The following is a 21,203-nucleotide window of genomic DNA, read 5'->3' as shown; positions in this document are numbered from 1 at the left end:
GCCAGCAGCCAGCGTGAGCAGCCCTCCAGAAGTCAGCAACTGATGTGCCTCACCCGGGAAGAGCGCAATGACGGTGCCAACTTGGGCCAGTGAAGCAACGTCCTCCACAACTAGAACAAAACGACAGCAACTTGTTTGTTCTCTTTCCCCCAATTCCCCAGCGCTGTTCCCATCCCCCAATTCTCCAATAAAAAATCTTTTTTAAAAAATCTTTTATTACTAGGCTTTTATGAATTAGGAAGAAAATATCCAAAGTTAAAGTAAGTCTGTGTACCTTTCTGATACGGTGAATAATAAAGCAATAACCTGAATCATATGATATAAAAAGGAAACGGGCTTTCAGTTCAGTTGTTAGTCAAGGAAATTAGATCACTGATTTGCTTCTGTCTGTCCAGAAATCACCTACAAATTATCAGGTGCCTTTAGGAAAAGTAAAATGAAGAAACCTGTGTTTGTAAGGGAGTTGGTGGGAAGTTTCCTATTCACTCAAAGAATAGAGGTATAAAACAGGGGAGGAGAAATGATACTTAGGGGAGTGATCGAAATGCATAGTACTGTAACTTCATAATTTTTATTTCCCTTGAGAGCCTTGATTAACCAACTAAGAGATCCCAGAGGCCTACAAGCAAGTAGAATTTCATGTAGTTGCAAGAGCCTAAAATTGGAGTAAAGAGATGCATATCTGAGTCCTCCTCCATCACTTACTGGTATTGTTTCCTTCAACAAAACAGTTTAGCCACCATTTCCTCCCCTGCCAAAAGTGGCATTGTTTCTATAGCAGCTACTGTGAAGATTAAACCAGGTAATGGAAAGCACCAGACTATAAACTCAGGCTCAGGATGGATCTGTGTGTTTTCAGGCCCAGCCTGGAGCCTGGTAGCAGCAGACAGGGTCCCAAGAAATATTTGTTGAGAAAATGAATAAAACATTTGGTAAATTGTAAGGAGTTATTCAAACGTTCTTTCTGTATTATTCCTTTTCCTCCAACTTATTTACAGTCTTCCCAATTGAGCGGTGATATGTGTTACTCTTCTGAAAACATGAATTCCTATACAACTTTCTTTTGCCCTCCTTTATTATAAAAACATAAAACCTAAGACACTTTTAATTTGAAATTTTCCCCCCCACACACATTTCACCACTATTTGCATGCACTTTTGTAATGTACCACTTCCTCTTGAGAATTTTCTTCTTTGTGTAACTCATGTCCTTGGCACCATGCTCCTTAACTTAGAAAACTACACAAACTACAACGTGAAGTTAGTGTCAGCCTGAGTCTTCCTTTGGGTGAAAATGGCAGTTGTGTAAATGATCTTATAACTAGGTCTGTGCTGGTCAGGCAGCTGATATAACACAGTAATCACTCCCAATTATGAAATCTCTTTGATTCAACAAGTCTTGGATTTGGCAAATGAAGTTCATCTGTCTTCTCAAATACATTAAAAGCACTTCCAATTTGTATAAATCATTTAAAGGCCATTTGATAGCCACATCTATTGTGTTCCAGGCACTGTGCTAAGCCCAGAGAATATTGCAATGAAGAAACCTAGACATTACCTCTTAGCCCATGAAGTGGAGCATAGGGTCTAGTGAGAGAGATAGATTTAATTAAATAATCCCACAAATGATAGAGTAATTACAGATCGAAGGAAGTGGGAGGTAAATAGTCTGAGTGAAAGGAGCAAGGTTTTGTGAGGACACCAAAGAGGGTAACCTAAACTAGAATGGGAAGCGTTGATCAAGGAAACCTATACAAGGAAATGCAGGAGCTAAGAGGATGGTAAGGAGAAGAGCACAGTACACTGGGGAAACAGCATGTTCTGACATTGGCCATATAGCCAGAGGAGCTTGGCAAGTGTGCCAGACTGACAAGGCACAGAGGAGGAGTTTGGACAAGAGGAACAGACATAGAAAGATATACAAGGGTCAGAATCAGCAGGGGTCTCTATAAGCCACGTGAGAAATTCTTATTTTTATTATTCCTTGTATAAGGAGAACCTGTGGAAGTATTTTGTTTCCTTTTGTTTTTGTTGTTTAATTGAAGAATAACATCGTACAGTAAAATGCCCAGTTCTTAACATACAGTTCAATAAATATTTATGTATGTATACACTGCCTATGTAATTATCACCTAGAGCAAGATACAGAACATTTCCATCATTTCAGAAAGTTCTTTATTTTCCCTTTTGAGTCAATACACCCTCCCACCACCGCCACCCTCACCCCCACCCCCACCTCCACACAAGGGAACCACTATTTTATTACCATAGATTATTTTTATCTGTCCTTGAACTCATGTAAATGGAATCATACAACATACACTCTTGTGTCTGACTTATTTAACATTATGCTTGTGAGATTCATTCATGGTATTACATGTAACAGAAGTCTTAGAAGGATTTGACTCAAAAATGAAACAAAAACTTAAACTTTAGTAACAGCTCTTGAATCCTGGGTTCAGCTGAGATTTGTGGTTACCAGAATCATTTGTATAGTTGCAGAGATACTTGCATACTTACTTATCGCTAACTATATTCTTATTTTAACTGAGGATTCCTTTTGTGCTTTCTCTTCATTGCATGGAAAGACTTCCAGACATATCATCCACGAGACACAACAAACCCTGTTTGTTGCCAATGTAAAGGGTCTTTCTTATACTTCCTTGGGACACACCCCAGAAATACCTGCTCAATGAGCAACAGGATAAGCTCCTTGGGGAAAGAAGATGACTCTATGGAAGTAGAATTATTGTTTTAGTTCAAGCATAATGGAAGGAATGAGAGTTTTATATATTTTTTAATGCATCTGAATAGGCAATGAGGTTGTAGGTTTGTAATACTATCTTTATTAATTAAAATGAATGGATCAGACTACTTAATCTCTAAGATCCTTAAAGTTCTATGAATTGGATCTATTAGTGGTGGTTTCGTTGATTTGCCTTTATTATCTTTCTCTACTACTGCATTTCAACAGAAATGTCCAAAAACAAAGCAAAAGCTTTCTACCTGCATGACCTTGAAGGTTTGAAGGTTCAAGGTATATGTGGGCTTCAAATAACATCTTTTACTTGAAAAAAGAACACAAGAATTTGCTTTGCAAATGTTAAGGATTCTTGTTACTATCAAATCTTATTAGTGACTTCATTCACTTCAAAGGTACTATTAACACTTTTGTTTCACTAGAACTCTAATTATATACTTACCTAATTGCTTTGATTAGCATGTGGAAGTCTATAATTCCTGTATATTGAAATATAGGAACCTTTCTAAAATTTCTGTATTGGCTTTCTGGATTATTACTGTTTCACTCTTGTATGAGCTACTGAGTAATGACAACTGCTTCTCAGAATGCTTTTCTTTATCTTCTTTCCATTCCTTTTTAAAATTTTGTTTGTTTGTCTGTTTTTTACTAAATTCATGTGCTTTAGAGTATGAAAGGATATAAAGTGAAAGGTCTCTCCTACCTCTGTCTTCCAGCACATTCCCTTTCCATAGGCAACCAATGTTGCTAATTACTTATGTAGCCTTCCACAAAAGTTGAATGCAAATAGGTGTATAAATTTAACTGTATTTCCCCTTTTTTGGTACAAATACTAACATTCTATCCATCCCATTCTGTTTTTTTTTTAAAGCACATAATGAGTTTTTTTATCAGAAAAAATGGGAATAACGTGAGTACCTACCTACCTCACAGAGTTCTTGTGAAAATTAAATATATGCAAAGCACTTAGAAAATGCTAGGCATGTTGTAACCTCTATATTAGCCTTCTATTGCTGCATAACAAATTACCACCATGTTAGTGGCTTAAAACAATTCATGTATTACCTCACAGTTTCTGTAGGTCGGAGCATGAGCATGGCTTAGCTGGTTTCTGTCCTTGGGTCTCACAAGGCTGAAATCATGGTGTCAGCTGGGCTGCATTCTCACCTGGACACTCAGTAGGAAAGAATTTTCTCCTAAGTGCTCTCAAGTTGTTGGCAGCTGTAGAATTCATGGCAGCTTGCTTCTTCAAAGCCATTGGCGGGGAGAGTCTGCTGCTTGGAGTCTCTGTCCTCAGGGAATGCAAAGGTCCTCTATTTTTTAAAATTGAGATATAATTCATATATTATAAAACCCATCCTTTTAAAGGGTACAATTCAGCAGCTCTTAGTATATTCACAAAGTTGTGCAACTAACATCTAGTCGCAGAATATTTCATCACCACAAAAAAATCCTATATTCATTAGCAGTCTGTGCTCATTTCTTCCTCTCTCCAGCCCCTGGTAACCACCAATCTTCTGTTTCCATGAATTTGCTTATTCTGAACTTTCATATGAATGGAATAATACAATATATGTCTTTTGGGGTTTGGCTTCTTTTACTTAATGTTTTCAATGTGCATCCATGTGGTAGCATGTATCACTACTTCAATCTTTTTTATGGCTGCATAGTATTCCATTGTATGGATATACACTATTATATTTAGGTTGTTTCCAGTCCTTTGCTATTACAAACAACACCTGATATCTCGTTACAAAACACTATATATCCCTGAATAAACATTTCGAATGTGGATGAGTATGTATATTTGTATTATACATTTCTAGAAGTAAAATTGTGAGGTTAAAGGTTTATGCATCAGTAATACTGATAATTAATTGCTGAGTTGTACCATTTACATCCTGTCTTTATTTTTTTCTTTTTAAAGATTTTTATTGGGGAATTGGGGGAAGGGGAACAGACAAGTTGCTTTCCTTTTGTTCTTCAGTCTAGTTGTGGAGGACGTTGCTTCACTGGCCCAAATTGGCAACATCACTGCGCTCTTTCCAGGCGAGGCAGATCAGTTGCCGGCGTCTGGACGGCCGCTCACTGCGGCTGCTGGCCGCTCACGCTGGCTGCTGGCCGCTGGCTGCTCACGCTGGCTGCTGGCTATACACAGTAGCCCATGGCAACCCACTGCCACAGGGGCTGCAGCCTACGCTGTTGCCGGCAATCCATGGCAGTCCAGCCCAGCTCCAGGTTGAGCTGTTGTTCAGCATCTTAGCTGTGGAGGGCAATGTCACTGGCCCTCATATGTGGGATCCGAACCGGGGCCCTCTGGCGTCCCAAGCCAGTTCTTAACCGTCGCGCCACTGGGCCGGCCCTATATCCTGTCTTTTAACGTACTGTTTGAGGAAGGGAGGTGAAATGGCATAGTGGAAAATGCACTGAGTTCTGAATTTGGTTTGCCGATCACAAAAGAGGTTAGCATATACTGGTTAAGAGCATGGGCTTTGGAGGCAGACTGCCTGGGTTAGAATCTTAGTTCTGCCCCTTACAATCTAAATGACCTTAAGAAAGTTAAATAAGCAGTTTGCCTCAGTTTCCTTATCTGTAAAATAGGGATAACATTAGTACTTTGTGTGGGGATTGAGACAAAACATGTAATTCTCTTATACCAGTGGCTGACACATAGAAAGTGATCAGTGAATGTTAATTATAATTATTAGTTTGCCATGTGATCTTGGGTCACTGTCCTTTCCTAGTTTTAAAATGAGGAGTTAAACTAGATTATTTTTGTTTCCAAATTTAAAAAGATGATTGTGGTCCCTGGATATTTAATTATATACTGTATAATATTGTTGTCTATTGTTCCTTGTGTTGTTGTGGTGGGTAGGGGACAACATAAGTTTTATACTTTTAACCTTTGGTAGCCAATGCTTCAGAACCATGTACATCTGTGGTAGCTCTTTCTCTTGTACCTCCCCCTCCACCATATATACTGGATATCTATATGCACACATATAAAAACACATATCCTCTGTATATCACTGTGTTTGTTTTCCTGAGATAGGTGGAATTGAGCAAATTTATGCCCCCTCTATTTAATAAAATAATTGTTTCACACTCACTTTCCTTCCATTTACTCAGTTGATTCAAATAGGTTGGGAAAGCCATGAATAGCTTTCCCATAAACAGAGATAATACTTATCACAGGACATAGAAATCCAACTCTCTTATTGCCCTTGCGGGTGTTCTTTAAGTAGCAGTCACGTGGCAAGGCCTAGAGTTTGATTATAGGTTTGGTCAGTCAACTCCTTAGTAGAGAGCCAGAGTTTCAGAACAGCGATTTGGGTCCCAGTCCTTATCCTGCTGCTGGGATACTGAACTAGATGTCAATCCTCATTTCTTCCTAATGCATAAAAGTGCAGAGCTGCTGTGAGGATGTCTTAGAGAAGTAGTCAAGTGCAAGTTCTTTCTGTTGGAGTTAAATAGACCTGACTTCAAATTCTGATTTTGTTAATTTATTCAATGTCTTTAAACATGTATTTTAAATTGTGCATAATGCAGGCATACCCCAGAGATATTGCAGGTTCAGTTCCAGACCACCACAATAAAGCCCGTTGTAATCTTTTTGCCGGTAGAGGGTCTGGCCTTCAATTTGTAAAAAAACCACATCTGTGAAGCTCAATCAAGTGAAGCACAATAAAAATAGGTATGCCTGTGGTATCTCCCTGATGTTTGTCATGAGAGTTAAATGGAGATAATACATGTAAAGTGCTTTCTCCAGTGCCTGGAATATATTGGGTTGTCAGAAATGTCATGAGATATTTTTTCTGTTTTTCGTTGCAAAAATGCATCATGACTTTTCCAACAACCCAAAAGAATGCACCCAGTAAATACTGTCCACTTAGAACAACCCACAATAGTAGTTTCAACTTAGTCAGAATACACTATTTAAAAGGCCTTCCACTTGATTATTTGAAGGAACCACTTGCTGTATATTTTTAATGTTGCTGCAAACGTTTATATTTTTCTTTAGTATACACTCACTATAGGAAATCTGAAGACACCAAAGAAAAAAAAATGTAAAAGCTACAGCCTCCCCTCCCCTCCAGCTCACCAGAACCAAATCCTGTTAACCCTAGGCTGTGAAGTCATATCAAAGGATCCCAGGTATTTACTGCTTGCTGGAGTACCACAGGTTCTAACTTTAAAAGAGGGGGAGCAAGTGGGAGCAATATATTGTAAAGATGCAAGATCCAGTGAGAATGGCACCTTGAAGAAGACAGCCGGAGGCTTTTAGGCTTTTATGGCTGCAGCCCATTCTCGTATCTCTTCTCTAGGCTTTTAAATGCATGCATGTATTTCACAAGGCCTGGACAGTCCAGCGCCCACACTTGTTTTGAGTCCTGCTTTGGCCGGAGTAACTCTTGCGCAGAGAAGATAATCTTGCCCCGAAACAGGCGACGCCTGCTCTGCGGGGACCTAGCGGGGCGCACCTCCCTCTCCTGCAGTGCTGGTCAGGCGCGGTCCCGGAACTCGCAGCTCGCCTGGAGGCCCATTCACCACAAAGCCGGGCAAGGCGTCGAGATACTCGCGGGGCGTTGTGGTTGCCCCTTTTGGCGGGCTCAGGCGTCCCGAGGCTCCGCCCCGCGGTGCGGTCTTATCCTCACCCGCAGAGGCAGGAGCCGCACCCCCATTGGCGGAGAGGCCCGTAGTGGCCCCGCCCCCGGCTCAGACGCGAGCACGTTGAGTGGCAGGGGCGACCGAAGGACTGTGCAGGCGAGGAGCAGCTCCTGGGGCAGGGCCGCGAGGTTGGGGCGCCCGCTTTGGGGCCCCGGAAAGGCTCCTGGGTCGGGAGTGCGGCCTGCGGCCACGGGGGGAAGGGGGTGGGTGGGCTGAGAGCAGCTCGGTGGCGAGGCCGGCCCGCCGCCCCTTCCCCCCACCCCCGTCGACCTTGTTGGCAGAAGCTTCCCGGAGCTCCTCACGCCGGCGTGATGGCGACTGCTGTGGAGATGGAAGCCTCTCCGCCGACGGACGCGAGCTGGGACGGTGGCGGCGGCGGAGATGAGGAGATGAAGCAGGCGCTTCCGGAGTTTGAGTCTTCCCCACAAAATGGCGGCTGTTGCGGCGGCGGCGGCCTCAGCATCGCGGAGCCCGGCGGCGGCGGCCGGCCTGAGGATACCGTGGAGGCCGAGGCCACACCGAACCTCTGCCAAGAGCAGCCTCAGGACTCTTCTGAGGCGGGCGCGGCCGCTCTGCCCAAAGGCCCCGAAGAGCCCGAAAGACCCCTTAGGAGGAGTTTTCAGATCCCCAGGAAGAGCAGAGAAAAGAAAGGTGGTGCTTCCCTCTTCCCCAACCCCTCTTTCTCTTTCCCCTCCATCTTTTCATTAGAATCTCTCTGTCTTCTTCCCACGCCCATCCGAGACACGTAAACACGCATGCAGCGCCAGGCGCTTCTCCCCTCACTGCCACGGCCGCCCAGCTGCTGCGCTTGGTGCGAGAGGAAAGCGGTGGAAGCACGCTCCCCTGCTCTCCCTCTCCCCGTGGAAGTTGGAAGTAGCTCAGGTTTGAAGCTTGTCCGTAAGGCTGCAGCTCCCAGAGAGGAAAGATGGTGCTCGGCGCCCCTCCTTCCCAACCTCTGAAGGCAGAGAAGCTGATGTGTCCTCCTAAGGATGCTTCTGAGAAGTCTCACTGTGGAAATAGCCCGTGGCCATGGATTCTGGAGCTTTCTCCAAGGCCATTGCGTTCGGAGGACCACAAGTGCTTCTCCCTGTGGAAATTTCTTCAGCTATATGTGTCTACTTGAAATTTGCTCGATGTCAGCGTCTTCCCTTTTTTAGAAATCTCCATTTGATGTGATCCATGCACACTGCTGTTTTCCATCACACTTCATTTCCATGTAGATTTTTTTTCTTGTTTTTGAAGCGTTCGATTAAATAGGTCTCTCTCTCTTTAAATCCAAACTTCAGTGTATTTTTTAATTGTCTCTGAGAAGAATGGGAAGGTAGGTTCTTGGTGCAGTAATTTCCTTATGGAAAAAAAGTAAGGAGAGGTTAGCTTATGCCCAAGATTCACGAATTTGATACTGCAGATGAGAATTTAAGATGAAAAAAGTCCAGTCTAGTTTTTGGAGCCAATATGGGAACAGTTACATGAACTACGTTTACCTTTTTTAAACTTAATGCTGTATTGTTACACATTTCTAATGGAGATCAAAATTATTACTGTTTTCTCTTATTACAATACTATTTTTGACTATCCAGTGAGTTGGGGTATTCTGGAGTTAGTCAATTTAAAGCATCTTTTTGTTTTACCTCGTGGTTCAGTTTGTCATTTATTTTGGAAAATTATGGGAATTTTTTTATTTACAGAAAGCTTTTTTATTTGTAAGTTGAGTCTTAGTGAAGACTTAGAATCTGGAAGGAAGCATGTGCTTCCTCTTTCCCTATGCATAACCAGCTCCATTTGCACTATTGAAATTGTTAGAGCCTTTTATCAGTTACAAATAAAGTCAAACTGTTAATTTCTTTTTGAAAGACAAAGCCAAGGAAATCCTTGGTGTGAGAAACCATGTTGAAAAATGAAGTTACCTTTTGTTCACCAGCACGAGGACTGTTTCTAGAAATATCTTTGAGTTAATGTAATATATTTTAGGGTTTAAGAGGACACTTGTAATGATCAAGGTTGTCAAGTCTTTTGGTTTATTTAGTTAAGATGTATAGTCTGTATGAGGAAAGTTAGATGCCCAGCCAAAATTATAAGTTGGTAAAGAGGAGGTTGAAAGTACACTCAGATGGGCTTTGGTAATAGAGGTAGGTAGGAGATTAAATTTTACTTTTTCAGTTTGATAACATTTTGAAGTCCCATTTTTTTTTTTTTAGGTTTAAATGCCCAAGAATATGGTTTAGTATCATAAACCACGAGGTACCACGTGTTAACTTGGATAAGATCAGAAAATTGGCTTAGCGATCTTTATAGTTTGGTTGGAGGTGAGGGAAGGCATTGTGTTTGTGTGTCTTTTTTAAAAAACTAGATAAATTGTGAGGCTACTGAAAAATAGACTTCATTTGAACACACTAAAAGTGGAAATGATTGAGGAATTAGGAAATATAAAACCTAGTTTTCTTCCTAGTCTGATGCTCCTAGGGGAAAATTTGGATTTTTCATTTTCATTTAGAGACAAAAGGTTGTTACCTTTCTCTTGTCAGAGAGGTGGATAAGGAAAATATAACACAATGGACTATTCATGTTTAGTGAAAATGAGTAATTTCTAACTTGTCTAAATATTTATACACAGAGCAGCAACTATTCAAATAGTCCAATAATGATTTAAATAGAGCCTTTAAAACTTAAATAAACAGCTATTTTACCACCATGGACTTTATCCTGTCCAAGCTGAGAGAAGTTAGTACTTGGCGGTAGGATTTAGTAGAAAAATTCAACTTTTCATTATTTAAAAAAAATGCTTTATCAGAAACAGTGCAGTAGGTACTGCTAGTTTTCACACTTCATTCCAAAATCATCTCTTGGAAGGCTTGGAAGTTATCTCTTTATGTATAGGATTTGGCTAGGTATTAGTTGTAGACATCTGGGTCTTACCACAAGTAGATCATTTTTAGTAGATACCTCTGCTTGAACTTTTCTGTATCAAAGATTCTGTTGCACTCATATTTTATATGGCAGACCTTTGCTTGTGGCTATTCTTTTCCAGTGAAGTTTAAGATTAGGATTTGAATATTTTTGGTAACTTAAATACTAGCAGATAACTGGTTCATTCAAAGTTCTTGGTCTTGACGATAGAATACTGCCATTCTAAGTAATATTGGCAAATACTTTATAGTGCTTAATAAGTTGTAGGCATTATTTTAAGCAGTTGGCATGTATTAACTAAATCTCAACAATACTACGAGGTAGGTATTTGGATTTTATAGATGAGGAAACTGAAGTACTGAGAGGTTAAATAACTTGCCCTAGGTCACACAGCTAATGAATGGTGGAGTTGGAATTTGAATCTAGGTGTAGAATACTTCTTGTCAGTACTCAAACTGTAGCAAGACTTTTTTATAATATAAGGGTTTTATTTAGCTTTTTATTTGACCTATTTTAAAAAGTTTTTTTAACCTCTTGAATTCAGAAATACTTAGTATGTCTTCATTCCTGTGGAATTTTGAGATTATGTTCATTATAAAATCAAAATATTTGGTCAGTACTGACAGATTAAGTGACCTAACTATTGACTGGAAGAGAAAAATTTTACTCTGATGTACGTTGCGTTATTTATTGGCTGTGCTGTTTTCTATAGTAATGTAAAGAGGCACTGTTCTTACATTTAACCAAATTGTAGAATTGTATTTTGTCAGTACACTTTTCACTATTGCCTTCATTTACTCTAAAATCAAATACTATAAGTCATCAAAAGTGAGTTAAAATTGGTAATTATATTTGATATAATTTTTCCCTCCAAATTTTTGGGAAATCACCTCTGGAAAATGTTTTGTGGCTAATGTTTTCTGTAGGGCACAACACTAACTGCTCTTCATTACTTGGTCTGTCATACACCTGCATCCATACTGATTTGGTTCATGGCTAATTCTCCCCAACAGCCACAAAATTTGCAATTGTCTGTTTGAAGACTTTAGGGCAAAATCTCCTTCTTAAGGAAGTCTCAATGGTGTTTCAGTAGTTGTAGATGAATGACTAGATTCTGAGTACCATAGATTTCCCTACATAGAAGTAAACCTGAGAAGGAAAGTGTAGACAATCCAGTCATGCACATAAAATGTTGATAAGTGCATATAATTTCTAAGTAGTGGAGGTAAAATTTTCTTTGACTTATTCCCCAATCCAAAAAAAGTCAATACCGTCATATTCATTCCTAATTCTGCAGTATGTTCAACTTTGATTTAGAGGTGAAACACCATTCCTAAAGTATTAAGGCTGTAGCAATTTTATTAGACTGAAGAAAAGTGATTTTTAAAATATTTTGAGGAACAAATGGATATTCAGTGTATTTTAATACCAGTAGACGTTAGATGGATTCAGAGAGAATTGCACACCACATGTGATCCCCAGCCTCTGTTATTTCCTTTTATTCCATGAGTTACTTTAAATTGTAATGTGTGTTTCATGTTACCTATCTGTATGTTTTGATAACAGTGGTCCATCTTTTATTTTAAAAGTTTGTTGTTGTGGATATGTATAAATGATAATTTTTTTTACATATACACTATCTTAATACAAACACATTGACAATAAATTGGTAAAAGTAGTGGAGGAAAAATGTTCCTTTGATTAAGGAACAAAGCTACTATTTGATGATCTATATTTTATGTTTATTCCAATTGTTTAATATTAAATTCTTGAGTATGTTTTATATGCTACCAGTAATAAAAAATATTTAAAAAATGATTGTATGGTTGGGAATCAGGAGACCTTGAGTCTAGTTCTGATTCTTTGATAAAATCAGTTTCCTCATCTGAATTATAAATTTCCAAGTGTCTTTCTAAATTCAGTCGTATTAAACACATCTATAATCAGTTTTGTTGATAGGGCAACCTTGTAAATTATGACCAGAAATCAACTCAGTCATCTTGCTGACATCCATTTGATGGAAATCCTGTAAATAAGCAAAATTATATATTTCTTAATGTGTGGAAAAATTATTGTTACTGCCATTAACCTTTATAAACCAAAAGGTCATGGCTTTTGGCCCTGTTAAGTGCATTAAAATGAGAAATATTTAAGGAAAGAGAGTTGAGAGAAGATAGACAAGAGGGTAAAAATAGTATAATCCTAGACATCAAATTCTTAGTTTTATAGCTAATTTCCTATGTCTAAGTGCTCTGTATGATTGGTCAAAAATGAGGAAAAAATTATATATTTCCAGTTCTTGGAATGATAAGTTTCAGCTCTTATACACACATGTACATCTTTTACTTATAGTTCAGGATACAAGATTTGGAGCTTTGGGCAGCCTTAATTTGAATCCCAGCTGCCCTATTAACTGTGTGACCTTGGGGAAGTTAACTTTAGCTGTTTCAGTTTCATTTGTGAAATGGGCATAATGAACTTCATAGGTTGGTTTTGATGATTAGATGATGAAATAATGCATGTAAAGCTTTTAGTACAGTATCTGAAAAGTAGTAATGACACACTAATTATTAGACTCAATAATTGTCACAGTCTGGAGAACAATATATTGGATACTGACTTCCTTAAGTGAAATGAAAATACATAAAATGTTCTGTTCCCCATTTGGATAGTCACAGTGTTTATTATTGTTTCAAATAATGAGCCATAATTAAAGATGTATATATGTTTCTGTAAAAGAAGTGACAGGATTGTTGATTATGGCATATCCAGTGTTGAAAGGATTATTAAGGACAAAATAGACCATCAGGGAATGTCCCTTCAGAACATACACTTGTTAAAAACTTCCAAACTACCACTACCAACACATTGACTTGAATGTTTAAAAATTGTTACAGCATAATTTTATTTTTGTAGAAATGATAATTGGGAAGAAAAAGTAGAAATTGTAGCTGGCCGAACTAGTAAAGCTAATTGAGGCATTTAAAATGTAAAATACCCAGGACATGGTTTATTTTTAGGCCTAAAATCTTGCACCTTCTCCTATATTTTCGTTCACATTAATTTTTTTTTCTATTGACACCTCTACTTGTGTACATTTGACTTGACACTTTAGGATGTTACTTTGGGTAAAGCAAATGTTAAGTACTTTTTTGAGACTAACTTGAATGTTAATTGCTATATATATTTATATGATTTAACTTAATTTTTCACTTAAGATTAGATTGATGGTAGAATTAGTGTCAGGGCAGCTTAACTAAGGAAAATAATTTATGTAGACTTGTAAAATTTCCTAGAAATTTGAAGTCATATGATACTCCTTTTTGGCACATTTTAGATATCTAAAGTCACTTTGTTAGTTTAGAAACACACAAGTCAATCCTGCATAAAACCCAACTTTTAAAATCATGCTTGGCCCATTTGGATGGGAAAGCCTATGAAAACTATTCCACATGTTTTTTTTGCCAAGATTTTCCAATTTAGTTGGGAGCAGTCACAAAGCAAAATTTTTTCTTAACACATCTTATAAAACAGATTTGAATTGAAACTGTATTTCTCTTTTTTTGAGCTTTTTGTTTTATACATTATTGAATTGTTGAATGTGTGAGATTAATTTAAAATGACAACAATTAAAAATCACATTTTATTAAAAAAACTTATTCTCATTTTCACTCATTTATTCAATTGTTCAGTCTACTTGCGACAAGAGCTCACAGTTCTAACTCTGGCATGGTAAAGATAGGGTAGTGAACAAAGCACATAGTTACTGCTCTCATGGAGCTTACAATCAATAGATTATTCAATATGTTGATTTGCTACAAATTTGATTATAGGATACTTGTGTTTAGTAGGGGTTTTTTAAGTGTTTTTTTTTTTCCCTGCTTATTTCTAGGGTTTTTGTTCCATTATAACTAGTTGGCGTTACTCCTTTTTTAAAAGTTTTATTTTAGTGTGTGATCCCACAGTAGTGGTAACCATTTGTTCTACACACATTCTGTCATTGAAAACTACATTTTTACAAACACACACACACATACACTGAGGGTGCCAAAAAATAAGCACACTTAAGAAAGGAAAAAACTGTATTAGAATTATGCTGATGGTATCCACTTTTATCACTTCTTGTAATTGCAGAAGTCAAACGTGACGTATTCATCTTTTGTTCCTTGTATTCATCTTTTGTTATCGGCATATATTGAGTATTACAATTTTAATAGTTTTTTTCTTAAAATGTGTATACATTTTTTTGGCACCCTTTGTATGTGTGTGTTGGTAAATGAGTGGATGAATGAATTTATCACTTGACATGTCCTTTGAAGCCCACTATGTATAGGAAATACAGTAAAAACAGCTGTTAGCTTCTGTCTAGTACCTTTAAGAGTATATAAGAACACTTTTCAAAAGTATTTTGATTGTGACATTTATTGACTAGTATCTTGAAAGAATGGTAATAAAGTATAACAAGTTATCTACAGTGAAAAATAAGTGGTTCCTTTGGTTTTGGGAAAATTTGTTATTTGATATTTGCAATGTATTAGTAAGTTAAACTATTTCATGCATAATTGGAAATTTAAGGTTTATTAGGCCAGTAATCCGTAGCCTTGAAGCCTTTTTTTACTTAATTAAAAAAAAAGTTACATTAACAAGCCCACAAAAATGCAAGTAATTACATTTAAGATGGAATAATCTTAAAGTAAATGTTTTTGTTTTTGTTTTTTAATTTTAGCACTTTTTCAGCTATTAACTTCAGGATCTCGTGAATTTGAAGATGTTTTGCATATTCTCCGTTCATCTTACCTTGAACCAACCTCAGTAACAAATTTTAACTACAAATGTGCTTGCTTAGTACATAATGAGCTTTTGGAAAAGGAGGTATGTTTTAAATTGTGATTATTGTAAGATTCTACAGAGTCAGTTAATAGCTTGGAATTTATTTTACTTTTCTTTAAAAATGCTAAAGTTTTTAGGAAAGCCAAATTATAGAAGGGAAAACAAGTTTTAAGTGATATTTTTTTCCCAAACATTGTTGATATACCCACTATATTTATCTGCTCTGTTAAGTTAATGTGTGATTGATTATGTAAAATAACTTTTACTAAAAATGAATCTTAAGCATAGGCATAGCTTATTGATAACAACTTAATTGTAAATTCATAACAAGGCTTTTTGCTCTTTCAAATGCATGTTAATTAAATGGAATCTCTAATTGTATGTTATATCTAAATTGTAAGATAATTGTGTATTTTTCTTTTTTAGGATATGCTTTTTTTTTTACCAGTTATTGTCTGATGATTGAATTATCTTGTTAGATGAAATTCTTAGTGATATAAAGTGCAAGCATAGGGGAACAGTTAAGCATGTTAGTGAATTTATAGTTCATATACATATTAGAATATTCTTTGAGTTTCAATTTAGGAAAAGCCAACATGTGTAATTCTGAGGTAATACAAATGAGATGTTTAGAAATATTTGATGTGTATGTTGCTTTCTAATGTATATGAAATACTATTAATTTTGTACTTTTTAAGTTGGTTGACTCAGTGCCAGCAGAATTTAGCTTTGAAAGGATCCCTAAAGTGAATAAATGTTATTGGCCCCCAACAAAAATTAAAAACTTGGTAGTTTGATGTGGTTTTGTGGTATAGAGATTATTTGTTAATTTTACATGAAAATTTAGTCTATAGATTCTCTAATTATATTATTGAGGATCAGTAATGACCTGATTACTACATGTAAATCTATTAGATATTGGCTCTATATTTTGAATGTATATCTATCAGCTTGTATCTAAAAGTGAAAGCTAGCAGTTTAGGGTGACTTATAGTTCAGATGTACTTAGACCAAGTTACTCTTTTATCCTGAAAATACGTGTGGAACATGTCTTATGTAGTTGGCATTGAGAATACAGTTATAAAGAAATGAAACATTTTTCCGTGTCCTAATTGAGTTTATAGTCTAGAAGTTGGGCATTCAACAGAAATTTATTAAACCACTTACTCTATGCAGTGTACCATGTTAAGTAAAATGAGAGATCCAAAGATAATTAAAACATGAGCTTAAAAATCTATGGGAGTGTTGGAGTAAAATTTTAATAGAAATTTAGTTAAAATTGATAAACACTACATGCTTATTTGACTGTATTTTAAAACTAAAGAGCCAATTTTAACGGGAAATAAATAGAAGCACAGAAATTACAGGGAGAGAAAAGTTAATTTCCACTTTGGTAGATTTGGAATTTCTTAGAAATAAAATTCCTGAAGCTCTTAGCTTGAAAAATGTAATCACATGCTATGGAGTTGTTATAGATTTAATTTCATTTAGTTTACAGAAAAGCGAAGAGAGCTGAAGTTTGATGGTCGTTCAGATAAGGAACTTGCAGAATTCTATGCATTTCTGATGGTTGATCGATATCAGGTGAGTGATCCCATTTTATAAAAAACAATTTGAGGTTGTTCCCACTGTAAGTTACTAATTTTGCAATTACTCAACAGTACACTTGATAATTATAAACTAACATTTTCTTGATGTGTAAGTAGAAGAAATGATTTAGTAGGGCAAAGGTATTTCACTGTTTTGTGATTTGTTTTTCAAACATGCTCGTTTTTTCTCTGACCAAACCGATTTTCTTCCCTTAGAATGTGCTTGATAATGAATAATTTTCCCTTTGTTAAAATAAATTATTTTCTATATTGTTGATTATAAGTGTTGGGGACTATTTTTTCTCCTTTAAATGAAGATTTTTAGATGGAGTTACTTTCTCTTTAAATTTTTACCAGTTCTAATTCTCTCTAAACGGGATGTTTACATATGAGTGACATGAATTCTGAGTATCTGTCACATCTAGCATAAACAAAAATGGATTTCAGCTATGGTACATTGGAAGCGCAAGCCAGTTTCACATTTAGTTATAAACTGGCATATATAGAAAATTTCTGTAATGTAGAAAATACATAGTTTAGAAGCTTAGATTTTATTTCAGATAAGTTTACAAATGATCTTTTCACACTTTTAATGTATTATGATTGTAAGATGAAGTGTTTTGCTTATATAGGTTCAAAGCATATGTGAAAAAGGATTACAGGTGGGCCAGTCCAAAATAACAATTCTTGGCAGTCCTTCCATGGGTAATCTTTTTTGTTGTTTACCTACTATTAAGTTGCTATTTAAAAATATATTGTCTTATTTTGCTATAATCCTTATAATTAAATTCATATATGTGTTGTCATGTTCCTGGAAAAGGAGACTAATTTTAGGTTCTGCAATTTAAAACCAGCTTTATCCTTAGTTTCTGATTTTGCATGCTCCAAATTGATCAAAAATTATCTTTTGTTTTTGTTGTTCTTAGTCTGGTCCTAGTGATTTTGAAGAATTTGATTAGTTTCATGTTTTCTGGTTTTATTTTTGCTTTAGTTAAATATTAGCTATATTTACTATCATTACATTTTTTTAAAAAGGTGTCATACCGTTTATCTCTTACCATTAGGTTAAATATTTGGATTTTTTTTTTTGAATTCGTGTCCTTATTCAAATTAAAAATTTTCCTTCTTTACTAGGTATCTATCTTTCTAGGTATGCTGATCTGTTACAAGCTAATCCTTTGGAAGCTGGGTCAATGGGTGATGTTGTTATTTTTAAAATAATGAAGGTAATTTTAACTTTTACATTTCATATGTCAAAGACAACATTTGATTTGGGTTTTAGTCGATCTTATCGGTAGGAATTTGATTAAATTAAAACAGTGCCTGCTTGTGTTTGGTATATAAAGATACTTTTGAGAGTGGTTTGCCATCTTTGATCTAAGCTTACTGTACTTCAGAGTTTGCTTTCCTTTCCAAAAAAAAAAAAAAAAAGAATCAAGAAAGGAGGGTAATATGTTGGTAATGCCATTTAGGCTAGGGAAGAGTGTTGTGAATAAAATTTTTATTTCCTTGTTACTAAATAAATTCATACCACTTTTTTTTCATGGTTAACTTTTTCTTCTGCCTCAATATTGGTAAAAACTGTTGGGTGTTACTTGACTGCCAGGTAGTAAAGGAAAAAACAACTGTTGTTGTAGGTGATCTGTTTTCAAAGAAGTATTCTATAATATTAATTTCATATAGTCAATAAGGCTTGGGTGGACTTAAAAGGTTTTCTCTATTTTAGGGTAAAATAAAGAGTATATATGATCCCATGGGTGTAAAAAATTTGGAATCTAGTAAAAGTGCTTTGGACCCAACACCAAAGCATGAATGTCACGTGTCGAAGAATGCCAGTAGAGTTACATCACTTTTGGCTTACAGAGCCTATGAGCTTACTCAGGTAGGTACCTGGATCCATTTTAGTGTTATGACCTGATATCTATTTGTCACCAAAACCTTTAAAATGTCTCACTTTCAGTTCCCTCTGCCACCACATCAGTCTAGACTCTGGTTTCAATATAGTACTGCCAGACTCCAGTGTCTTTCACTGATATTTGTTCAATGTTTCCAAGACAGCTCAGAAACACAGAATGGCTCCTCAGACTCACAGATAATAGTCAGATTCCTTAGCCTCGCTCACCCTGCCTGTTACCTCCAGCCTGATTTTTTGTATGATCTCTGCCCTTAACACATCTGACTTCATTTTGAAGGCTTGACTTCTCCTGGACTAGAAAGATCTCCTGCCTAATAAAATACTACACATCCTTCAAGGTAGAATTTAAGCCCCTTGAAATACCTTAATTCATATCATTTTGTACTATTGATTTGATAGATATTTTCTATTTTTATTAACATTTTTCTAAGATGCAAATTTAGAATTTTTAAGCTTTATTCAGAACTAATGGATACACAATTAACACATACTTAAAAGTGTACTATGTGATGTATTTTAATCATGTTTTTATATGTTTGATTATAAAGTAATGTTATTTATAACAAATGTATAAAAACTGTATGTATCCAAATGGATTGTATGTAAAATGTAGTGCTAACCTCCCTGGAAATGTTTTCTGTTTTTTATTTCTTTAATTTTTACTTTACATAAAATTTATCCGTGCCCTTTTGTGAAGAATCTCTTGCAAGACCTATTTGGAGGCTTTTTCTTTTTTTTAACTTTATTGGGGAGCAGTGTTTTTCCCAGGACCCATCAGCTCCAAGTCAAGTTGTTGTCCTTTAATCCTAGTTGTGGAGGGCGCAGCTCAGCTCCATCCAGTTGCCGTTTTTAATCTAGTTGCCTGGGGTGGGGAGGGGGGGCACAGCCCACCACCCCATGCCGGAATCAAACTGGCAACTTTGTTGTTAAGAGCACATACTCTAATCAACTGAGCCATCTGGCAACCCCTGTTCACAGGCTTTTAGCAAAAACTGTGTTCACCGAAGTCATCTGAGCTAACTGATTTGATTACCTTCTGGACAGTAGTATTGGTAGATATGAGAGAGAACTGTAAAGTAATTATTGGCTTTTCTAGCAGAACTTGTAAAGTGGCTTCATATTTCCAAAAAATTTCCAGCAACAACAACAAAATTTAGAGCAACAACAACATTAAAATCAATAGTTTCCCAAGGGAATGGACTTTGGACAATGCTTTGTTTTTAAAAGAGGACAAGCTTGGGCCGGCCAAGTGACTCAGTTGATTAAGAGCCCACTCAAGAGTTTGAGCTCTGAGCAACAGCGGTTCGATTCCCGGCCAGAGCTGAGCAGCCGCTGAGCTGCCAACAGGTGGCAGGATGGCTCAGCTGAATAAATAAATAAATAAATAAAAGAGGGCAAGCTCTTTAATGAAAATCACTAGTCTGCAAGTCACAAAACCCAGATCTAATGAATGTTGTCGATAGGTGAAGGGGAAAGGCAGATGGGTAGTAGGAAGAGGGTCAGCCACCTTTGTCACCGCCCTTTTGCTTCTTTGTCTGCAGTTAGAGCCAAGCATGTGTTTTTCTTTTGACTTGGTTAACAAATTTTGGTTGAAGTTCTGTCATTAGTATTTTACTTTTTGTATCAGATTGACTCCATTTGTAACATTTTTATAAGGAAATTTGCACAGTAGTCAACTCTTCAAAAGTAAACTTTTGGAATACCTATTAATATCCTGCCATCTGATATATATAGAAGCAGAATATTTTATATCATAAAGTGAATATAATGTACAAATTATTTTAAATTAACAAGCAGTACTTAAAGATATTTTCTGTTAGAGACGTATTTAAGTGTTATATTTCTCAAAAATGAGGCAGGTAAATACAAGATTCCACTCTACATCTTGCCTTCTTAAAGAAGTTAATTTTTCGTTTTCTTATTTTTAGTATTATTTTTATGAGTATGGCTTTGATGAGCTAAGGCGAAGACCAAGACACGTGTGTCCATATGCAGTTGTGTCTTTTACTTACAAAGCTGATAAACAACCACTGAAGTTTGCACCTTCACCAAGGTAAGATTTATGAATCTTGGCCATAGTCCAGAATGGTATTACATTACATATCCTGCACTGCCTATTTAGGAGGAATATTTTGTTTTCTTCCCAGTTTTTTTTCCATTGAAATTAATTACATACTTAAGTGTTACTTAAAAGGTCAATGTGAAGGACAAATACTTAAACTTTGGGGAAATAGAAACTAAAGTGTACTTAAACCTCACTGGTTAACCTTTTTTCCTTGATATTGAGGATTTGCATAGTTGAGTAAATACAGTTGTTAAAAGTGAAATTTTGTGTATTAGCTCTCCTGGAAATGGGTAGCTTCTACTAAAGATGCCCTAGCCCCACCTCAAATCAGTGAAGTGTTTATTAAGTAGCTTAAGGATTGGTAGTTTTTTGGTTTTTTTTTTTAAGATTTTTATTGGGGAATTGGGGGAAGGGGAACAGACAAGTTGCTATCCTTTTGTTCTTCAGTCTAGTTGTGGAGGACGTTGCT

At 36.5% G+C, this 21,203-nt stretch overlaps 1 protein-coding gene across 4 annotated transcripts in view; it reads left to right on the top strand.

Annotated features, from left to right (window-relative positions):
* The first annotated feature begins 5,094 nt into the window (after window positions 1-5,094).
* TASOR (transcription activation suppressor) overlaps window positions 5,095-21,203 on the top strand; it is a 51,595-nt gene continuing 35,486 nt past the window's right edge. Inside the window, exons 1-7 of one of the 4 annotated variants that reach the window (XM_019654336.1) lie at window positions 5,095-8,079; window positions 15,062-15,207; window positions 16,657-16,749; window positions 17,387-17,459; window positions 17,889-17,980; window positions 18,481-18,636; window positions 20,598-20,722. In XM_019654336.1, coding sequence (XP_019509881.1) covers window positions 7,740-8,079; window positions 15,062-15,207; window positions 16,657-16,749; window positions 17,387-17,459; window positions 17,889-17,980; window positions 18,481-18,636; window positions 20,598-20,722 — 1,025 coding nt within the window. In that variant the 5' untranslated portion in view covers window positions 5,095-7,739. The remainder of the gene's footprint in view (window positions 8,080-15,061; window positions 15,208-16,656; window positions 16,750-17,386; window positions 17,460-17,888; window positions 17,981-18,480; window positions 18,637-20,597; window positions 20,723-21,203) is intronic. The other 3 variants (XM_019654335.1, XM_019654333.1, XM_019654332.1) reach the window with 3 other exon arrangements.

The sequence above is a fragment of the Hipposideros armiger genome, unplaced genomic scaffold (assembly GCF_001890085.2).
Source record: "Hipposideros armiger isolate ML-2016 unplaced genomic scaffold, ASM189008v1 scaffold_220, whole genome shotgun sequence".
Taxonomy (NCBI): Eukaryota; Metazoa; Chordata; class Mammalia; order Chiroptera; family Hipposideridae; genus Hipposideros; species Hipposideros armiger.
This window is presented reverse-complemented; position numbering and strand designations above follow the sequence as displayed.